This window comes from Crassostrea angulata, chromosome 6 (assembly GCF_025612915.1).
Source record: "Crassostrea angulata isolate pt1a10 chromosome 6, ASM2561291v2, whole genome shotgun sequence".
NCBI lineage: Eukaryota > Metazoa > Mollusca > Bivalvia > Ostreida > Ostreidae > Magallana > Magallana angulata.
Window position 1 is genome coordinate 38,547,946 of NC_069116.1, and position 13,124 is coordinate 38,561,069.

The 13,124-nt window shown below is 34.3% G+C and overlaps 1 protein-coding gene across 1 annotated transcript; it reads left to right on the forward strand.

Moving 5' to 3' along the window:
* The first annotated feature begins 1,403 nt into the window (after positions 1-1,403).
* On the forward strand, positions 1,404-12,026 carry LOC128189419 (NEDD4-binding protein 1-like). The gene is made up of 6 exons (XM_052861023.1): positions 1,404-1,730; positions 3,559-5,249; positions 6,069-6,305; positions 6,545-6,652; positions 7,504-7,626; positions 10,286-12,026. The coding sequence occupies exons 1-6, from the start codon at positions 1,533-1,535 to the stop codon at positions 10,725-10,727; spliced, it is 2,799 nt and encodes a 932-aa protein (XP_052716983.1). The 5' UTR covers positions 1,404-1,532; the 3' UTR covers positions 10,728-12,026.
* The last annotated feature ends 1,098 nt before the right edge of the window (positions 12,027-13,124 follow it).

Consider the following 13,124-nt stretch of genomic DNA (forward strand, 5'->3'; position numbering starts at 1 on the left):
CGCTTCTAAAGCTACGAATCTCACGTTAATTTCCTCATAGTTTTATTGCTGTTGGGAACTTGCCTTATCATATATTCTTGATTCATATGTTTTTCTATTTTATTTATTTTGTTTTCAGAGAGATGCAAAAAAGCTAAACCGCGGTTTTAAAAATTGGCCAAAGTGGTTTTTCGCGCATGCACAGACGGAACAACGAATTCTTCCAAAGTTGTGATCGAAGGTTACCATTGACCAAGATATCTACAACTACATGTACTTGGAAGTCTGGGGTCAGCCTGTGCCCTGGTCAGGCCAGGCTGGCCCCATGTAAGTTCATGGAGTTCATGCTTTCAATACAGATGGGAATTCCAATGATGTCCAAACGTCGGTTTTCGATGTTGTGAATGCTTTCCATGCCCACTTATAAAAGTGTCTCAATTTTCTAACGGGTTGGTTGGTTTGAACTTCGAAGTTTTCTGTCAGTAATGCATGCATAAAATAGTAACTTATATTTACATTATCCATGCAGTGTCTTTGCCTGTGATAACACTACGTATCGATTTTGTACTATATAACCCATAATACAAATGACGCCAAATTGAGGCGCCAGTGGGGTTTGTTTATTTATATTTAAATATTTAATCGTACGATGGCCTAAAATTATATAAATATAAGTAATAAGGAATCATTCTTTGAATATTATGAGGTGATAATTTCGGTCGGGGCGTGATCAAATCTATCATAAAGCCCGAAGGGCTTTATTGGATTTGATCACGCCCCGACTAAACTTATCACCTCATAATACTCAAAGAATGATTCCTTATATATATACATCTGATCCGACGTCCTAATATGCTTGAATGTGTATACCATGTGTGTCATTAATTTAAAGTTATGAAATGATGTATTAATTATATTAAAATCATGTCCAGAATTCAGGCAACTGCTTTCCCTGTCAATAAGTCTTGAAAAGCCGGGAAGAGAGTATTCGAATAATTTGGGGATGCGCCTGTACTTACTGGTCGTGTTATTTGTTACTATATTATACATATATACTAAAATTAGTTTGTAAACGAATACATTTTTGTTGTTGCAATGCCCACAACTTTCGATCATTACCCGAAAAAACTACAAAAGTAAACAATTTTGCTGTTTGACGTAACAGAATCATAGACCATTACCGCTTACTGGTTTTCTGAAACAAGTTTAAAAGGAAAATCTCACTGAAAGATAAGTTGGTGTAATTATTGTTGAATCCACATTTTCCCATTAACAATTTTTCAAATTATCTAGTTTTAATTTTGTTACTTTGTCATCTGACAATATACATGTACATTTGCATTTTATCATTGCAAAATTTATTCATTCCGGAACTTTATCAGCTTACCATATCGGCTCTAAAATTATTCAGTTTTGAACTGGTTCCCACACTTTCCTAAAGAGTCAAAATAGGGTTTTCCCCATATTTCACTTTACGTAGCCAGTGTATTGTATTATTTACTCTCGCTTACTAAAGATTATTATTGTATACGGTTGAGACATATGCAGGAGAAATGGCAGGAACCGAAACTAACAATGATTTCGATGAATTTATCGTTGATTCGTGTAAATTGACTCTGGTTAACAATATCCAAAACAAAGTTGAACGAATGTTTAGTATTAACATTTATGTTGATGAATCAACTGATAACAAAGGTGAAAAGAGCTGGTTGAGAGTTGATGGACAAAAATGTGACAGAAAAGATGCCAGGGTAATGTTTTTAAAGGGTCTTTTATCAGTGTTTGTAGTGCTTGTACAGTATGCTAGAGCCATCTCGAGTACAGTTCAATTTTTCAAAATAGAATTGTTTTTAGCCAATTATTAAAATGTGCTGTGACATTTAAAAGGCTATTTTTGAAAAATATGTTTCCTGTACACGTAATACATATGCTGGAATTATACTGGCCTAGGACCAGTTCTCAAGAGTTACCCGTCTTCACAATTACTGGCCAAAGACTAATCCTCGCCAAGTACCATTTCTTCCTAGTGCCTGGTTACATTGTTTTTCGTATATGATTTAATGTGATGATAAATGATGTAATAATGGGAATCGGGTTCGTTCGCCCTATCTTCATTTTTGCACGAGTCCGTTCGCCCAGATCGATATCCATTCGCTCTAGTTATTGTTCGCTCTAATTATTGTTGCCCTAAACCTTGTTCACTCCACCTTCATAAACCTCATCGCTTTAAGATAAAAATAGTTCATTCATACATTTTCTACTTTTTAAATAATCAATTATATTTTACTTTAATATAAACTTGCTATACTTCCAATGACTTTTTCTGTCATTTTATGATTTTATTTCTTCAAAAAGATGTAATTGGTCTAGATGTTAGATTTAAATGCCGTTTATTTTTGATAACTGTCTTGCTGTTTAATGAATGATTTGCTCGATGTTTTGAACAATTGAAGAAATTTAGACATTAATTGGTCCCGTTAGAAGGTGATCTGCGAATAAGCACCTATTCTATCTATGAATAATTTATTATGCACCCAAGCACAATCTTTTGATTGCTAAATGAGATTTATCTGTAGATGGAACATGAAACTTTCAAAGTACTGTGAACAATGAATATATAGGCTAATCATAATTTTACAATAATAAGGTCACCGTAACGTTATCAGGTCAGTCATTTGGTTGTTATAATTATGTAAAGGTGCTATAATATTGTTGTTTTATATAATTTTATTTCTCTTCATAATTCTAAAATGATCAGAATACAAAAAGTTACAACTATATTAATTCTGTATTGAAATAAGGCGAACAGACCTTGGGCGAATGGACCCAGGGCTAACAAAAACTAGGGTGAACGGAGTCGAGGGAGAACGCGTTTTAGGGCGAACAAACATATATTGTAATAATGCACTGGTGAGATATGGTTTTTGTTGAGAATTGGTCTAATACCAGTACAACTTAATATACATTAAGATCTTTTTAATAAGAATTTATATACCATTTATTTTCTTGTATGCAATGAACACAAAAAAAAACAATTTCTAGTGTTTACCACAATTTTTTTTTTTACCTGGTATTCTCTTTTAGACAATATGTAAACAAAAACATGGCCTAAGCTTTGTTTATATAACAGAGAATTGTGAGCTTTTGTATCGTGATTATAATCTGACAACTAACACCTTGATAGTTTATGGTTGTCCACTGGAAATGCCTTATAAAGCATTATAAATGTAAACATTGAAATAATGAAATTTGAAAATCATATGCTCATATGGTGACCCTGCCTACTTATGAAAGCTTTACATCCCATGTTAATACTGGTAGTACTATTGTTGTTAACATTTGAGGGAACAAAAAGATAAACACTTTGAAACAACTACCAATATGTATGTTTTATAAATAAAAATCAAGCTTAAAAATTATATAATAATTATAATAATTGCAAGTTTTTATATAGCACTTTTAAATTGCTGATGCATTTCTCAAAGAGCTTTTACAATTGCTTGGAAATAAATAAATATATAATTATATAATAAAAATATTGGTAGACTCTTCTTGAATTGCTTTAATTATCTTTATCAGGAATATATTTTGGCAGTCTGCCACCCAGAGTCCACGCAAAAGCTTCAGATTAAAGACTCTGATAAGGATGCCTTTGATGAAGAAACCCTAGAGGATATCGAAGCAAAGACATGTGCTCAAATAACACTCCAGGACCTAATGTTGGAGATCAGCGGCTCAGAACTGGCAGTCATCTTGGCAATGACCACTCTGGAAAGTAAAGGGGCAGTAAGCGTAGACGACACAGAACCAGACGGTGAGAACGACGAACAGACCAAGAAATCTCAGGCACCTGTTGCTAAAAATAGATGGACCACCAAAATGGACTCTCAGCTGGAAAAACTTCTGTGCAAGCCTGGCAATAATAACGAGAGCATATCTATCATGGACTACACAAAATCCTCTCCTTCAATTAAAATGACAATTTTGAAATGTATGGCAGATCTTGACGATATCAGCGACAGTGATTTATTTCCAAGCAGCAGAGAGGAAGCCCCGCCTAACGCGCCGTCGCATAAATTAGTTATTTGTGGCGACAGTGATGAGGAAAAAATGGACAGTGACTGTGTTGATGGGAAATCTGTGAAACAGTTGACAGATAGATTAACCACAGCTCAAATTTCTCCATCACCAGAGCGAGATACTTCCCATAAACCAGGAAAGGATAATGTACAAACCGCAAATGAAGCTGACAAAATGTATTTCAGGACATTTGGAAACAGTGTTGGATACACGGAAAAAGAAATAGAGGAAGGATTACTTTTTTGCAAAGATAAAACAACCCCAGCTGATTTTCTACAAATACTAAATGATTTAAAGGAGAAGAAATCAGAATTAAAGAAGAAAAATTCCTCTGATAAAATTTCAACAGATGGTCTCCCTGGAACGAATTTTCCTCCACCCCCCATTGTGCCATCTTCATCTTCAACCTCTGTGAATGGAAGAAGGAGTCTTCCTCAGGAATATAAAAAAAAATTGGTGGAAGACTTTGCAGAAGAAACAGCAGATTTGTCTGTTGACGAGCTAAAGAAAAGAAATGCAGAGCGACAGCGACTACTAAAGTCTGCTTTTGATAACGGCACCAGCAATGTGCCTGAATCCAAATCACCAGTGAAAAAGAAGAGAAGGAAGAAGAAACGCAAGAAAAGTGCTGACACGAAGAAATTCATTGGCGATGGATCCCAGGAAAATCCAGCCATTCTTTGTAGCTCAGATGATGACAAAGAACAAACAAAAGTCATGACTATTTGGAATGAAGATGACAGTGATGCTTCAGACAGCGATGATTGTATGATTGTTGATGAGACATTCCCAAAAGCTTCCTTGAAAAAAGGAAAGATTGTGTCAGATAGTAATATAAGCTCAAATCAGTCAAATACTGAGCAAAAAACTGCTAGGAAAAGAGCTGGTAGATTTGACCAACCTCCTAATATTGACAATAACAAGCCCCCAGGTGAACAGTGGACAGTGGTGCAAAATCAAAAACAGCAGCAACTTCAAAACATTCAGTACAACCAACCCCCTGGCACTCTTCAGACTCCGTACCTACAGACAGAAGGAGGGCTTCCTCCTTTTAACGTTCCTCCTCCACTCTTGGGACTTGATTCAGCAAACCAGATTCCTCCACCAATTCCTTCTCTTGGACCAGCCCCTGGCATCCAGCCAAAAAACCTGCGTTATGTTGTGATAGATGGCAGCAATGTGGCTATGTGGTAAGATGTCATAAACTGGTATTGTGGTGCATCTTAAGAGGACTGGATGATCATGTTCATTTTTAGTCTATATTTACCTCTTTAGACGAAGAGTTCTTTATAAAGATAAACCGATATCAAATTTTTAAGGCTAAATTTTGGATTAGTTTTTCACTAAATGACACGTTTATGGCTAAAATTACCATATCTACAAAATTTAGGTAGATTTATTTATTGAGCATCCTGTCTCCTTAAATTAGATAACGAAATTGTATCTTCAATATATTGGTATTATCTATAAATATTTGCATTTTCCAGTGTTTTTGCCTGTGATAACACTACGTATCATTTTTGTACTATAACTCATAACTTCAAATGACGTTTAATTGGGGCGCCAGAGGGATTTGCTTATTTATATTTAAATATTTAATCGTACAATGGCTTAAAATTATATAAGTACATGTAATAAAGAATCTTTGAATATTAGGAGGTACGTGATAATTTTGGTCAGGGCATGATCAAATTGATCACACCGCGACCAGAATTATCACTTCATAATACTTAAAGAATGATTCCTTAAGTATTTGAAATCGTGGCAATAGGCTTTATTTTTAGGTCAGTTATGTTAATTAGGGATGCATTTATAACAATTTCTAATGACATTTTTTAATGTGCACTTATACGTTAATTATGATATACGGTACATATTAATGTTACGATACATTTTAATGTTCTAGAACAAAAGTCATTGTGAAATTTATAAATCATAAAATCTTTGCTTAAAAAAATTAATTGGATAAATGAGATTACTCCACTGGTAAAATATGATATTTTTTTCAGCCATGGGTGTAATAAGAAATTTTCCTGTCGAGGCATTAAAATTGTGATAGACTATTTCTTACAAAGAGGCCACACGCAAATCACAGCTTTCGTTCCGGAATGGCGACGATACAGACCTCGTCCAGAGAATCCCATTATAGATCAACCACTTCTTAATGAATTGATGGAGAATGGGCATTTAGTTTTCACACCATCAAGAAGAATAAATAATCGCTTAATTGCATCCTATGATGATAGGTAAAAAAATATGTGATCTTTTTTCATATTGTGTACTCAAAAAGCAGCATGATATCATTTAGCACTACAATGATTAAAAGTTTCATGATGAATGTTTTTTGAGATGTTGACATATTTGAGTCTTATGAACCATTACGGTATTATATTTCTTAGTGACAAAAAGGTATAATTGGTAGCTTTTGGTTGAAAAGGTGCATCACATGAAGTGGATGTTGAGAGCAATGTTTTCTATTTTACAGATTTGTGCTGGAGTTGGCGGAGAGAGAGGAGGGCATTATTGTTTCCAATGACCAGTACAGGGACCTCATGCAGGAGAAATACAGCTGGAGGAAGATCATTGAAGAAAGGTACGAAGACGACCAGTGGTCAACAGAGATTACTGTAAACCAACTTTTATTCATGTGCGAGAAATATTCGCGAGGTTCACGAGAGCCTCTTCATCGCAAATATTTCTCACCGGGAATCAGGCTTTGCTGTATGGATGTACCGGTAATGATATTTAAAGTGTGAATAAGGCTTGATTGCTAAAAATAACTGGTGGAACCACTTTATCTCTGTAAATTTGCGAAATAAAGTTGTTGCGAATAAAAGTTGGTTTACCGGTACAGTATAAAGAATGACTCCACTGGTTGTATTTTAAGCTCATTCTGTCCAAATCTAGCATCTCCTCTGAGTAGTGGATCCCGGTTGATTTTTAGGTAATTGTAAGGTCCTTACTCAAACTACTGGTACTTAACACATGTAAAGATACCTGTATTGTCTATCAAATTCCTGAAAACTGTTTGCTTGTCTGCTTAGTACCTTTTTAAAAAGATAATCCTTTTAAATATTGCTACGTATACATAGAGGGAGATAGATAGTTCTAATGTAAACCAAATTTTATTCTTGTGTGAGAAATTTTCGAGATGTCTAAGAGAGACTTGTGGTCGCAAATATTTCTTGCCGTGAATCAGTACTCAATTGTCTCTGGTAATTTCTTTTCCAAATAATCTCTATCTTGGTTGCAAATATTAGGTGCTGCAAACCAGTATTTCTTCTGGAAGTCGCGAAATAAAGTTGTCGCAAATTTAAGTTGGTTAACGGTATATTCATGTGAATTTAACGAAAGTTTTGCTTCTAACTTATTTACAAAAAAGAAGGAGGCTATAATCATCTACCGTAATTGTCATTTACTTATTTTTTTTTTTTTTTTTTGCAGACTTCTGTTGTTTTCCTTTGTTGGGGATAATTTTATGCCTCCCTTTGACCCTTTGGGAAGGCATGGTCCAAATTTAGATGAGTTTTTGTGCAAGCCACAGATCAGGAAGAGGGGGATGAACCAGTAAGTAGAAGGGTATTTCCATGTGGATATATTTCCTTAAAACTATTAGAAATGTTTCAGGAATGCCCAAGTTCTACATTGCATTATTTTTTGGTTACTCGTACATGTAACAATTACTTGTACGTAGCATGTTCCTAATGTCTTTCCTGTTTGAATCAAATAGGTTAAGTGTGTTACAGAAATAAAAAAAACTGCACTGGATTTTTAAAAGCTTTATCAAGGAGATTTGAATGAAATTAAGATTCGATGAGACCAGGGGCATAGCTATTAATGGGTTTTGATGTGGAAGCCTATGAAAGCAGTGTGCTTGAGGCTGCCCATGAGGCCTCTGATGGGACCAGAACAAAGCTCCATCATGGAGTTTGTGGGCAAGTCCCTGATGAGCTTATGAATTACGGTATTGGCATATCTGACTGGTAAAATTGACTGTCCAGAGGAGATTATTTGCAAAGAATATATGTATGGTAGTTTATAGAACAGAGGTAATGAAGGTGTGTGAAATTGCAATGTACAGTGATGTTATGAGGCAGATGCTACTATTTAATCATGCATTCTTGCAACGAATGAAATGCTGATCATAAAATGAAATTGTATCAAGAAAAAAACCCCAATCTCATGTTAAATTACGTGATTACTGGTATATGCTTTTTTAGCTCACCTGAGCCAAAGGCTCAAGTGAGCTTTTCTGATCACAATTTGTCCGTTGTCTGTCATTGTCGTTGTCGTCGTTGTTGTTAACTTTTCACATTTTCATCTTCTTCTCAAGAACCACTGGGCAGATTTCAACCAAATTTGGCACACAGCACCACTAGGTGAAGGGGATTCAAATTTGTTCAATTGAAGGGCCACGCCCTCTTTAAAGGGGAGATAATTGAGAATTATTGAAAATTTGTTGGTATTTTTCAAAAATCTTCTTCTCAAAAACTAATTGGCCTGAAAAGCTAAAACATGTGTGGAGGCATCCTCAGGTAGTGTAGATTCAAGTTTGTTCAAATCATGGTCCCCGGGGGTAGGGAGGGGCCACAAGAAGGGGATCAAGTTTTACATAGGAATATATAGAGAAAATCTTTAAAAATCTTCTTCTCAAAAAGTATTGGGCCAGGAAAGCTCAAATTAAAATGGAAGCATCCACAGGTAGTGTAGATTAAAATTTGTTTAAATCATGGTCCCTGGGGGTAGGGTGGGGCCACAATTGGGGGATGAAGTTTGACATAGGAATATATAGAGAAAATCTTTAAAAATCTTCTTTTCAAAATCTATTAGGCCAGGAAAGCTCAAATTTGAGTGGAAGGATCCTCAGATAGTGTAGATTCAAGTTCGTTCAAATCATGGTCCCCGGGGGTAGGGTGGGGCCACAATAGGGGCATGAATTTTTAGATAAGAATATATATAGAAAATCTTAAAAATCTTCTAAAAAACTATTAGGCCAGAAAAGCTCAAATTATAATGGAATCATCTTCAGGTAGTGTAGATTCAAGCTCATTCAAATCATGGTCCCCGGGGGTAGGGTGGGGCCAAAATGGGGGGATCAAGTTTTACATAGGAATATATAGAGAAAATCTATAAAAATCTTCTCAAAAACAATTAGGCCAGAAAGCTCAAATTTGAATGGAAGCATCCTCAGGTAGTGTAGATTCAAGTTTGTTCAAATCATAGTCCCTGGGGGTAGGGCGGGGCCACAATGGGGAGATCAAGTTTTACATAGGAATATATAGAGAAAATCTTCTAAAAAACTATTAGGCCAGAAAGCTCAAATTTGAATGGAAGCATCCTCAGGTAGTGTAGATTCAAGTTTGTTCAAATCATGATCCCTGGGGGTAGGGTGGGGCCACAATTGGGGGATCAAGTTTTACATAGGAATATATAGAGAAAATCTTTAAAAATCTTCTTTTTTAAGACCATTTGGCCAGAAAAGCTTTAACTTAGAGGCATCCTCGGGTAGTGTGTAAATTCAAAATCACAGTCCCTAGTGGTAGGGCGGGGCCGTGATGGCGGTTTGAATTTTTACATATATGGAGAAATTCTTTAAAAATATTCTGGGAAAGTTTTTCGGTCCACAACTTAGTACTTAGTGTGAAAGCACAGGTTATGCAGATATAAGTTTGATGAAACCATGATACCCTAGAGAAAAGTGGGGCGACAAAATGGGGGGGGGGGGGGTATATAGGAAAAGAGAAAAATCATCTTACAGGTACAACAACAAAAGGGGCTTGGTATTTACCAAAAGAGAGGTGGATAAAAATTGGCAGATTTTCATTTTTTTTTTTTAGCAAGATCTACTGTACTTAGTTGTCAAGATATTTTGATACTGTAATGCTAATTTGATCAGAATTAAGGCAATTGTTGCTCAGGTGAGCGATGTGGCCCCTGGGCCTCTTGTTTATCCATGGAGTCTTCCCTTCTCTCCTCATTATTAAATACATGTAAATATTTTTTCTTTGGGATTTTACTTATTTCAATAATTATTTCATAGTCATAAAGTTTTTCTTGGCATTTGATATGGCAGCAAGTTTACATCTTGCATACTAGCTTATGTATAGGCTAAAATTTGATTGTAAAAATATTAATAAAAATTTTAATATTTTGACATTTTATCAAGTTTACATATGTAAAGAGAGATAAGTTATCAGTTAAATAAATATATCAATGTATTTTACAGAAACAACTCACAATTTTATCAAAAAAGAGACCCCCAATATAATGCGTGGAATGCAGGAAAAAGGCAGCAAGATAATGTCAACTGGAGATATCAAGGGCCACAGCAGCAGGGAATGGTCCGACCATACCAGAGGAACCCTAATCCCTATGGGTGGTCCAGACCACAGTTAGCCCCCCAAAGACTTTATAACAATAATAATCAGGGGGCTCCACAGCAGCAGACAGCGCAAGGAAAAGGGGCATGGGGAGGCAAAAGTCCTGTTAAATCTTTGAAAGCAGGACCGGCCAGGAGTCCAGCCAAAACAAGAGAAATTGAAGACAAGCTCAAAGGCATCTTTCCAGAAAATGGAGGAAAAATCAGTGAAATTCTACAGAATCATCCCAGTGAAACAGATGTGGAGAAACTGTCAAATTATCTTATGAATGCAATTTTTTCAGTTTAGAAACTTTTGAATACAGAAAGTAAAATGCAATTTTATTTCGTGCTCATTAGCAGATGTCTAGTAAATTGAGACTCTGTAAATTGTATAGTGTTGCATGTATGTATGGTACACCAAATTCACAAAAATGTGATAAGCATGGTTAAAAAAAGCACTGTTAAAATATAACAGTTTTACACTTGATGAAGTAATTGCCTGTAAATTATAGTTTAAAGACTGTAATTAAGCTATAGATAACGATTCCTTATGAAAATCACTTCTGTAATCTAAAATTTACATTCATTAACTAAAGAATTACTATTCATCACAAATCAAGAAACTATATTCATCATATACATATGTAAAACTATTTTTACATTTATTTTATTATTTATTTTGGTTGTTAAATATAGCTGTCATTTTACTAATGAACTATATTTAACAAACAAAATTAATTTATATAATAAATGGTCATTAAGTATAGTTTTGAGAGATATACTAAGATTAGCATTTGTTTATCATAGTTTATAACTAAAAACTTATGTGTAACTACAGTTTTAATTTGAATAATAGTTTAAAGGTGTTATATTCATATATTATATTCATGAATAAGTACGATACAAAATCAAATACATGAACTATGTTTCACCATTGTAAAATCAGATTTCTACGAATATCTTAAATGTCTATAAACCTTACTTTGCAACCTGTTAACCTTAATCTACATTTATTTTGTAAAATGTACCTTACAATTTCTGATTATTACTTTCTTTGAAAGATAAACAAAGTTTTGCAATGGCAAAATGAAATATTTGTTCTCTGATAATTAACATTGTATGGTTTACAATATTGAAATAGTCAATATCCTTTACTATGACAAGTTGTAAACTATAGTTTTGCAACCTGTAAACTCAGTTTCTGGGTTATTAACTGTTTACAATTTTTTGGTAAATTTGGTGTACCATATGCATGTTTTCACTGATACATTATTTTTTGCCAAATTCTTGTAATTACATGTACATGTACCTCATCATCTTAAATTACCATGATGATATCAGAAATACTTTGACTTGCCAGTAACATCAAAATATACATCAACCCTATACACTGAGTAATTGGAGCAGCTGTTTCAGTTACAAAGAATCATTCATATCAGATTTTGTTCCTCCAAGAAAAGTATCTATTATATCACTGTTGTGCGATTCCAGCATTTTAAAAAATTAAAGAGTGTTCGATTGATATATAATTTGTTTAATATTTACTTCAATATGAAAAATTGATTTGTTTGAAATACATACTGTATAATAAAGAAAAAAAAATAAACCTGTACTCTTTATTGATTTTTGGTTAAACACGTTGAATTCAGTGGCAAAGAAAGAGCAAATGTACTAAGAAATAGGAAGACAGGAAGTTGAATAGGAGACCTTGCCAAAATGGTCAAATTGAAAATCCTCAGCAGTGTGTAATGAAATTATTTGTAATAGCATCATATCTTGCAGGTTAATATAAAAAGTTTGAATTAATGTGCGTTTATTTCATATACTACAATCGCTACAGATCAGTGGAACAGTATCGACTGATAACAGTAGAGAATAATTAAAAGATGACTGTTTCTAGCCCCCATTTTACACGCATATCCACTGTTCATTATTTTCCCATATAATGTATCCTGGCCAAGGCCCCATAAAATTAATTTTTAGATTCTCATCCCCGCCCGCCTCTCTGAAAATGGGCCGCCCCGATGCATTTTATTTTATTTTAAAAAAAAAATTGGGAAATTTTTTTTTGGTTTTAATGAACAAAATTTTAGCTATGAACGTAAAAATAAATTTTGACATAGAAGTGAAAAAAAAACTTAAAAGATTGCAAGTGGGTTTGTGTACTCACATTAGCATTAACAACTTTAAAAAAGAATAGCGCAGTTGTTATTTCTAGAACATGAACAGTGAAAAGGGTATTTTTTTAAAAATGATAAATGAAATCTGCCCAGCGCCCAATATTTTTTGCAAATCAGGATGAGAATCTAAATGTTAATTCTATATGGCCTAAACAAATGTTTTTAATTCAATTAATGTATGAACAGCATTTTCATGATATAACAGTTCTTTGTGACTTGGGATAAAACCTTACCTTTCAGGTAAAATAAGTACAGGGCTGCGTTCAAGATCGTAGCAGCTAGCCTAGCCGCTAGGTCATAGATATCTAGGTCTATTGAACGGACCGCTAGGTCTCAGATTTGAAGTTGGAAATGTTCAACTAAAGACTATAAGCTAATTTCATCGACATAATTTGTTAATTTCAAGCGGAAATATACATGTCAAGATTCATTATAACTTAAAGGATGAATAAAATATCAGTAAATAGATTCCATGTTTGTTACAAAGTGGTAACTAAGGTGGCCATCTTGAATTTGATACGTAG

Bases quoted from the DNA above. Each gene is read 5' to 3' on its own strand.
- LOC128189419 (XM_052861023.1), top strand. From the start codon at position 1,533: ATGGCAGGAACCGAAACTAACAATGATTTCGATGAATTTATCGTTGAT. The intron at 1,731-3,558 runs GTAATGTTTTTA...TATCTTTATCAG, and splicing joins GTGACAGAAAAGATGCCAGG to GAATATATTTTGGCAGTCTG. The intron at 6,306-6,544 runs GTAAAAAAATAT...TCTATTTTACAG, and splicing joins ATTGCATCCTATGATGATAG to ATTTGTGCTGGAGTTGGCGG.